The sequence below is a fragment of the Musca autumnalis genome, unplaced genomic scaffold, assembly GCF_047663935.1.
Source record: "Musca autumnalis isolate F117 unplaced genomic scaffold, ASM4766393v1 scaffold_4, whole genome shotgun sequence".
NCBI classification, from domain to species: Eukaryota; Metazoa; Arthropoda; class Insecta; order Diptera; family Muscidae; genus Musca; species Musca autumnalis.
The window spans coordinates 15,629,404-15,639,408 of record NW_027411977.1 but is presented as its reverse complement, the minus strand read 5'-3'; the positions used below and the strand labels follow the sequence as shown (position 1 = coordinate 15,639,408).

Genomic DNA, 10,005 nt, shown 5'->3' with positions numbered 1-10,005 from the left:
AAAATATCTTCAATAAAAACCGAATTTTAAAAAAGTAAAACAGTTGGTCTGCTCCAGTACTGAGAGAACCTACTACTTTAATCTAATCAACTCTATTTTTTCGAAAACATAAAGGAAAAAATGTTATCGTAGTAAAAAGTTTTAGCTCCTTGCAGGTTCTGGAACAGAGCTTAACAGTACGGTTACACTAGTGTTTTTTGCCGGGTTAACCCAGTTCATGAGGATTTATTTGACGCTTGCGCTATGGAATTGACACTTTAAACCCAAACCCACTGGGTTAATCCGGTTAAGTGTAACCGGGGTATAAGTTTGATTTTGCGTTTACCATTAAAAAATAAAAACGGCGTTTGCTCTAGAGTTTTTTGCCGGGTTAACACACTTCATGAGGACTTATTTGACGTTTGCGCTATGGAATTGACATTTGAAACTCAAAACCACTGGGTTAATCCGGTTAAGTGTAAGAGGGGTATTATAGTATGTTTATATGTAGCCGGATTTGACAAACCCACTGGGTTTCAAATGTCAATTCCATTGATTATATTTCAAATCCTCATAAAGGAGGTTAACCCTGCAAAATGCTATGATATAAACATGGCCTTAGCCGATACGACACGTCAACTTTAATTTTGGATACGACAACGCAAGTTTCATTTAGTAAGGTTACCCAGAAAGAAAATTCTTGTTCGTGCATTCCTCGCTACAAAAATTTTTGACATCAAAAGAAGTTTTGATGTCAACAGTTTTTGTAGCGAGGAATGCACGAACAAGAATAAAGATGCGAAATATTGTTGGCGCAGTTCAATTAATAAAGTTGTATAAGTATAATTTTGGTTAAACTGAAAAATATGTATTTCTTACTATTCTTTAAACAGTGATGGCCAAAAACAAAAATTTGCAGATTATAACTTGCGCTAGTGTGAATGGAAACGTAAACAATGCGTTAACCGAACGAATGTTTTTACAGTGTACGTGTGTGTCGTATGCCCGCGGGCATTGGAAAGTTGTTGTTGGTGGCCATCACTGCTTTAAAACAAAAATGTATTTTGACAAGAAAACAATACATCAGCTGGGCTTACAGGGTCCCCTTATTATAGCATCATGCGTCAACGCCAACCGTAATAAGGGTGATTGTGTTCATCCAACTTCCAGTTCTTAATCTTAATTCTTAAGAAAATCTAACAGATTATAGATTAAAGACCTCTTTGTCTGCGGAAACCCACATTAAGAAACCTGAATAAAACAAGTTTGAAAATATCAACGGAGTTTATCCAGGGTTTTATTCGTCAATTCTTCTCGTTCCCTTTTAAAACCTATACAAGCAATTTTGTTCGTAAAGTTTTGAAAACATTGAAAATAATTGGCCTGTTCCAGAACTGCAAGAATCTACTAATTTTTAATATTTTTTTCGATAACATAAAGAAAAAAATGTTATCGTAGTAAAAAATAGTAGTTTCTTGCAGGTTCTGAAACAGATCAAAAATCAATTACGAAAAAAATAAAAGGAATTTCCAGTACGAGCAATGTTTTTCCACGTCCCCACATTTTATGCCATGTTTACACTAGCGCTCCAAATCCACTGGATTTCACGAAATCCTGAAATACACCCCGGTGTTTACACTTATTTTTTGTTGATTTCAAACATATCACAATGATCAAGGTAGATGTATATGCACAGCAAGTATTTTCATTGGCATCTTATATTATAGGTGATACGTTGATTTTGACATTTATGCAATTTCCGTCATTTTTCCGTTCCCGTATTTTTTAAGAAATTTGTATGGGGAAGCAATTTTTGACAATTCGCTCTTTTTTCTAACATTACCATTAAAAAAGTACGGGAACACAATGAAAAATAGCATTGTAACAAAGTAATTTAATATTTTTTCACATTGTTTACAAATTTTGATACTAAAAATTTTTTTTGCAGCAATTGACCATCTACCTTGTTTATTGTGATACGTGAAAAGTGTTGCAACTTTTGGTACCTTTTTAGGCATCATGTGTACTGTGATTTCGATGTTGATTTTGCTGAAATCACGAAATGAGATGATTTCATTTTTGTATGCGAAATAATGATAAATTTAGCTTGATTCCGCGCGCCTTCGAAATCAGGAAACGACGACTAATGTAAACTAAGCATTACTAGTCTCTGATTGAGCAGCTAGTCTACTTGCCTAATTTAGATTGGGACCTAAATGTGCCGTCAGCCAATGACTTGAAACGGAAGATGCCTCCAACTGAGGATATGCGGTCAAGAATGAGGATATGATGTCCGGAATGACAAAAACTATTTGTATGTCTGTGCCTATTCTCCACCATCCTTAATTTTTTACAAAAACACACGATTTTTATTGGTGGACAGGTATATAGAAACCTTAGAACATTAATCCAGAATGAGTGTAATTCGATATTATTTGGAAGAGGTAAGATAAGAAAATCTTGCAGACCAGACATATATTCCGGCACGGCTAAATTGATGCCAAATTTTTGGAAATGTATTTTTCCATTATTAAGGATTTAAACCATTATTTCGACGAAAAACTATTTCGATCCCATGTTATTATTCTTATACAAACTTATTCCACTTTTCCCCAAGAACCATTAAGGAATAAAAAGACATTAAAGTTTGGTTTCAATACGTATGAGAGTAAACCTTTATTTTATTTAAATTACGTGTAATTTTTTGTTTTGTCTGGTTTTTTTTTTTTTTTTTTTGGATAATTTCTAAAAGCTATTATAATATCTAAAATATCTTATATATACTTAGAAAAGAGAGAAAGATAAATAAGATTTTATATTTTATATAATAAAATCTTATAACTGATAGTTAAAGCATATGGAGAGAAGTAGAAAAAAATTTGAAAAAGAAAAACATATAGAACCGATTGTAGGAAAGGGAACAAAAACGAAGATAATTTCACAGTTACAAAATTGTAATTTGTAATAATACTTCAAATATAACTACGACTTCGCGGCGTAGCGACGACGACCGTATACGACCGACAGACGATACGACACCACGATACAACAATATGCAATACAGTTACTGTGGTATATATTATTATAGTTATTAAAAACATGTGTCTGGAATAAAATTGTAAGAAGCCTCTTTCTATGAAAGGTTGGTTGTTCAGTTTTGAACGGGTAGTGGGGGCGGGGGATACGCATACGCTGATGAGGGAACGACATACGCAGATGTGGGTAGTGGGGGAGGAGCCTGTTGAACATAGCCGCCAGCAGCTAATGTTTTGGGCAAATACGACGGCGCAGATTCATAATGTCCACCTCCAACTGTGCCGGTTGGTGGACCGAAACGAGATTTCTTGTCTGTTGCAGAGGATTCATAAGCTGTCTGATGGCGAGGAGGAGCTTGTTGCTGATGATGATGTTGTGGTGGAGGAGCTTGTGAAAATCTAGACTGTTGACCATTGGTTCGGGTGGCTTGTTGCTGTGAACTGTGTGGCTGATAACTACCAGTTATTTGACCTTGAGGAGGATATTGTGAATAGGAGGGTCTTTGGTGGTGTTGCTGTTGTTGTTCCGCAGGACGACCGCCATAGTTATTTTGACGACCACCAAAACGTTGGTAATTGTTTTGTTTGAAACCACCATAGTTATTGTTGCCACGACCACCACGTCGTGATGTTGCCGCTGCCATATCCATAAGACGTGGATTTATGACCTGAAAATATAATAAAACACACACAAATTAGCAAAAAATGAATATTTGTAAATCAAGAGTATTCAAAATCGTTTAAAGACACGAATGGCTTACCTGATTAGCTTCCTTCAGCACTTGAACCAAGTCATTGGCCTTGTTGGCATTTGATGTGGTGAAGAGTGTGTATGCCGTTCCCGTGTTATTCGAACGTCCAGTACGCCCGATACGATGAACATAGTCTTCCGAATTCGACGGGTAATCATAGTTGATGACGAATTTAACATCATCGACATCTATTCGTGGTAGTTGTGATTGAAATAGAAATTCAATGGGTATGTTAAACCAAGGAACATTTATATGAGGGGCAAACAAACAACAATGTAGTAGTACATAATTTCAATAGTTGGAACAAAAATTTATCCATCAATCGCATTTTACAAAAAATACCATTCTTCTTCGTAATAGATTAGACATTTGGTGTTCTTTGTGATTTTTTTTTCTTTTAATAAAATATTGGACCTCGACCTTTTTCACATACAATTTTCTTTCTATTTATAATATTTGTGAAATGGAATGCCTTCTCGTTTTTTCTCAACCGATTTTATTTTGGAGAGACATCCATTCGTTCAAATCAAAAAATTAAAAAAATATATATAACATAACTTTAGATTTTAAAAGCTTAATTCATTTATTAAAACTAGGAAAATAGTTGTGTTTATATACATAAATGGGGTACTTACCTGCGTTCGTCCTTAATTGGGAATTACCTTTAGGTTTAAACTGTAATAGAAGTGTTATACAAAATATACCATCGTAACAAAGAATACGCGGCATGAAGAGTATTTACACATCTGCCGTTCGGGTTCAATGTTAAGAAGTGAGGGGGGTTAGAATATATAACTGAATTTAGCTTTCTCTATTACATTATGTTTGGGGAGGAGTGACATTTTGGGCTCTGAAACACCAATTCTACTTAAAAAGCAATTTTTCATTTAGAATATGCTAAAGCCTAAGCGCAATAAATAAAAACCACAAATAATACTAATTTATGTTATATAAAAAAAGTACATAAAAATCGAAGTCCATTTTTGTTTGTTTGTTTTTTGATTAACTGATGTTATTTTTGTTCACTTTTTAAAACATATCCCAATCGAAATTAGGACATATGTACACATACATAAAAATATAACCTATAAATCTCATTCATCAAGTAGCCAGTCAAAAATATATGTTTTAAAGTCGCACAGTGTTAAGGAAAAAGCAAATGAATTTAATTTAGAAATTATACTGTTACTCGAAAACTATTGAACTTTCATATTGACGCATTAGGAAATTTATAAAATATTTGCATTGGAAATGTATTAAAAGGTGCTATTTGTCATTATCGGTTGTTTTTATTACCTGTCAAATATGATGACAAGAAGTTTTCGAGTAGTTTTTTTACAGTTTTACGTAAATACTTCAGATTTGACCAATGTGTATAAACTTGTTTCGCGCGGTTTTAATTTTTGCTGTTTTATTTTTTTTTTTTTTTGTCTTTGGATAAGCGACTTCATATTTTTTGTCCTTGACTGACTCATGAAATTTAAAAAGTATGCATTACAATGTATTTGAAACCAGCAATGTATGGAAAAAATATTCTCCTCATTATTTTGCACCCCACACCATCATCATTCATCTTCAACATCATCATATGTGTGTCAAATCATCAATAAATTCATCAATCACAACATGTAAAACAAGAACAGATACAAGTGAATGTTTTTACCACACCCACCTATTTATATGTTGTAAAGGAAATAAATATTGGAATAATTGAATTTTAGTAGACAGAGCTGCTACATATGTTCTAGTTTTTCATCTGTTTTGTTGTTGTTGAGTTAAGAAGAGAGATAGGAAAAATCTTTTTTTAATAGAATTTGTTTTTGTTTTGTTTTCTTTTTAACAGGTGTTGGGTTCTCTTTGGCTTCATCTTGTAATTCTCGTTGACTGCTTGTGACACATGATCGACGTCTGCCCATCAAAATCATCACTGCAACAAAATCACAGACGAACCAAATTTCAAATAATGAAAGAATTCGTTAATTTATCATTTCATCCACAGCATCACTCGCCTTGCCATTATAATCAAGATGTGTGGCAAACAGACATTGTTGTGCACGCATCAAATTGTACATTTCATCAATATTCAAATGTAAACATCTCGCTTACCTAATCCACGGGCAGCTACATCTGTAGCCACTAAAATGGCATTGCGACCGTTACGGAACGATGCCAAGACATAGTCACGTTCTTGCTGAGACTTGTCGCCGTGAATGGCACATGCACGCCATCCCTGACGAGATATGGCACGGGTGATTTCATCCACACGCTTTTTGGTCTCCACAAAGATGATGGTCTTTGTGTCTTTTTCCGATGATATTTCACCCAAAAGTTTCAATAGTTTAACATCTTTTTCATTCTCTTCACAAACATCGACAATTTGCAAAATATTGTGATTGGCCGACAAGGTAAGAGAGCCAATATTAATTTGAATGTAATTATCCAAAAACTCTTCGGCCAAGTTACGAACTTCTTTGGGCCAGGTTGCAGACCACATCAAAACTTGACGATCGGGACGTATTTGTTTGATGATCTTGCGAATTTGGGGCTCAAAGCCCATGTCCAACATACGATCAGCCTCATCAAGCACCAAGTAGGTACAACGTTTCAAATTGGTCACGCCACGTTCAAGAAAATCTATCAATCTTCCAGGAGTCGCAATAACGATTTCAACTCCCCGCTCCAAGTCACGTGATTGATAGTGTTTAGGAGCGCCGCCAAATATGCACGTGTTGCGTACATGAGTCTGAGAGCCGAAATCGTTTGCAACTTGCTGGATTTGCTGAGCTAGTTCACGTGTGGGTGCCAGGATCAAAGCGATCGGGCCGTCGCCATGTTCCAAACGTGGTTGATTATTAATATGAACCACGGCTGGCAAGATGTATGCTAACGTTTTACCCGAGCCGGTTTGAGCCACACCCACCATGTCTCTCCCACTAAGAGCGATTGGCCAACCTTGAGCTTGAATTGCAGTGGGCTTAGAGAAACCCAAACGTTTAATGCTGTCCATGACATAGTCGGGGAAGCCACCTTCGGAGAAGTCCATACTTGGTGTTGGAATGCTGGAACCCTTCAAGGTAATGGAGTTCAGTGATAAAAATCCATCAACTTCCTCTTTTGGGCGTGATGCAACAGCATCACATGGTTTGTAGAAGTTCTTTTCGATTGGAGCCAGTTTCAATTCGGACCAAACAATGTTGGGTAAATTATCACCATTAACATGGCCAGGAGAATTGGATTTATTATCGTATGGACGACGATCATTGTTGTATTGATTGTTTTGTTGAGGACGACCATAAGGTGTTGGTCGTTTTTGTTGCATGCCACCGCCAGCTCCGCCGTGACGCATGGGTCCGGGTCCACCGGAACGATGTTGTTGCTGATCACGGAAACCACCGCCACCTGATCCTCCGCTACCACGATTCATTGGCATGCTTGGGCGATTTTCACTTCCACGATTTTCAAACCTATAGAAAATACAGAGAAAAAACAAAAAGAACAGCATTAGTACACGAAATGAAAAAAATATGATTGATAATCTTAGATTCTTTGTAACAGTTATTTTCTAGTGCCTTAAGGCCTGCGTACATAAGCTGCCTTGCATGCTTACTTCTGATAAAAGAATAAAAAAGAAAAGGGCAACCCAGTTCGAAATTTCCTCGGCCTTCTTTATTCTTTTATTTTTATTATGTCAAAAATGAAGCAGGAAAGCAAGGCAATCAGGCAGAGCAGCTTATGTACGCAGGCCTTTATATTTTCACTAATGACAATAGCTTTGTTCCTTTACGTTAAAGTTTCTTCAAGTTTTACCATTTTTAACTCGGAAAGCGTTCCTTAGCCCCAAAAAGTAGTAAAACTGGAAGCAATTTTTAAGAGCGTGAGAGAGGAGAGACAGCCAAAATGGCTTTCTCTATTACTACTTTCTGCTTGACAAATTTAGTTGTGTAAAAAGTGCTGATTTGACATTTATTTGACAATTAAGCCAAAAGCAAAAAAGAAAACTAAGCGCTTTGTCAAAGCAAAATAAAAATAAATAAAATAAAAATTTAAACCAGTGAAATAAAAAACAGTGAAATTTATTTTGTTTATTTCTTCTTTAAGCAGCCATGTTTGTTTTTTACATTGCTGCCAGGTCTACTATTTTTCCGTTTCTTTACTTTTGTGCAAACATTTTAACGTGAGAGCAATTTTCTGAGAGAAGAGGAAAATTCTCTCTTTTGCTACTTTTACTATTAAAAAAGTAAAGGAAGAAAGCTAATGTCGATTTTTTGACACACGTTTACTGCAATACAAACGGCGAATTGCCAATTGAATATGCATACCTTTGTCAGTCAATTAAAATACAAGTCATTAAAAAATCCCAAAGCAACAACATAAGGAATGCATGTTTAGTTGGTTTTTACTTGTGAAATAAGAAAAAATATGCACTATGTGACTCTATATAGTGCCTTTTACATGTCGAATACGAAGTATTCCGTTCGGATTTTTCATTGCAATTTGCTTGTTTCATCGATTCAAAAATACCCATTGAACAATACATACCCATCCACATTTTAATGTGAGTCACAAATTTCACTCAACATACTTAACACTTGTATGAAGTTGTGTGCATTTTTCTCTTATTTACCACATGTAGAGAAATGAGTGTATTTATTGTGTATGTATTTGAGCGTATTTATTTAATAAATAAATAATTTTATTACCTGCCTCCCAAAGAGAATGTAAATGGGACATTTAACTTCTTTGGTATTTCCACTAATATACACATTTTTACCTGAACTTGTATGTACTACTTAATTAATATAATGAAAAAAATGCCTGTCACAATGGGCATGGCTTGATAAAAAGAGAACAAAAAGTCTCATCCAAAGATACATACATATTTCGTGTTTACGTATAGATACTATACATTGTATACTGTACATGCACAAAAACGAAGAATACATTTTCACAATCTCTCGCCTACCTAAAGAGATTATAAATGTCGAAATAAATATACCTGATTACCATAGAAACTAGTCTTTTAATTTTTGCATATTAACCTTTATCAAGTAAGAAATATTGTTATAAAACATCCGGAGGAATATTAAGGCCACCTTAGTGGAAACAATATTGCCCTATGTAAAAAATGTGTATGTATACCGAAATCATTGGCTTGGAAACAAGAAATTTTCCACAAACAACTCTACACTCCATTAAAAATTAACGAACACATATACATACATAGGAACAATGAAAATAATTAAATTGGAGTGCGGGAAGGGAAAAAGAAGATTATATTATACCACCGAGACGTTTTGTAAAATGAAATGAACATACGGTGGGCATACATTATACAACCCCAATTTCGTCATACTAAAACGTAGGTATAGATACAGTTTTTATGCAAATGTAAAATTTTGTATAGCTTTAATAATTTACAGTTTTTGTGAATAAAAAATTGTTATAAATTCCTATATTTAATAGAAATAATGAATACATATGCGCCGTATTGATTTTTTTTTTCAAGGCAGCCATTTTGTATTTCATTGTTATAGTATAGAGAAAATACTTATTTTCTGTGTCAGACCTCCCTTGAAAATTTTACAATGCTAATTGGCGACTAGTTTATAGTAATATATGTATCTATTGTGTTCAATACTTACATTTTTTAGAATTTTTGTGTATACTGCTTTAAAATTTATTAGATTATAGATATTTTTATTTTGTGCTTATCAAGTATTTTATTTTTTTTTTACTTCTTTTATTTCACTTGTAATTATTCACTTCTTTTCACTATGAGATCAGAAACACGAATGAGAGTTTGTCACGAAAATGAAATGCCACATTAGTTCGGCAATTACTCAATAACTGAGTACCAGTTACTTATTGTGTACAACATATTTTCCGTGTTATTAGCCAGTATGAAACATTTTCCTAATAATAAAATAAAAGACAAATACTCAGAAAAACATAAAATTGCTTATTATTTAAGAGTGTTTGAGATTCTAGTGTTCTATTGAAGATTATTTCAGTTTTACTAAATTTGTATGCGGTTACTAACTACCGAGACTTGTTAACTAATAACCATGACACAATTACCAATTAATTGTGTCATGCTAATAACTATAAAAAACGTTCCTTTTATGAGGGTTGAACAATACCCAGCAAAAAATCCAACGTTTGGGTAAAGTTTTGTGTCGTTTTTGCCGTTTTTACACTGTTGGGCATGATGCCGAAAAATTCAAATTAATTTGAAATAT

The 10,005-nt window shown here is 34.3% G+C and overlaps 1 protein-coding gene across 1 annotated transcript; it reads right to left on the bottom strand.

Annotated features, from left to right (window-relative positions):
- Nucleotides 1-2,625: 2,625 nt before the first annotated feature.
- On the bottom strand, nt 2,626-9,784 carry LOC141402805 (uncharacterized). Its single transcript, XM_073984758.1, has 4 exons — nt 9,409-9,784; nt 5,873-7,230; nt 3,776-3,954; nt 2,626-3,682 (listed from the first exon to the last, which is right to left on the bottom strand). Coding segments are annotated over exons 1-4 (2,091 nt in total). The 5' UTR covers nt 9,411-9,784; the 3' UTR covers nt 2,626-3,130.
- Between the last annotated feature and the right edge of the window lie 221 nt (nt 9,785-10,005).

Excerpts from the sequence above, each read along its gene's own strand:
- LOC141402805 (XM_073984758.1), bottom strand. Across the intron at positions 3,955-5,872 it reads TGTAGCTGCCCGTGGATTAG|ATGTCGATGATGTTAAATTC; the intron begins GTAAGCGAGATG and ends TACCACGAATAG. Across the intron at positions 3,683-3,775 it reads TGCTGAAGGAAGCTAATCAG|GTCATAAATCCACGTCTTAT; the intron begins GTAAGCCATTCG and ends TTATATTTTCAG.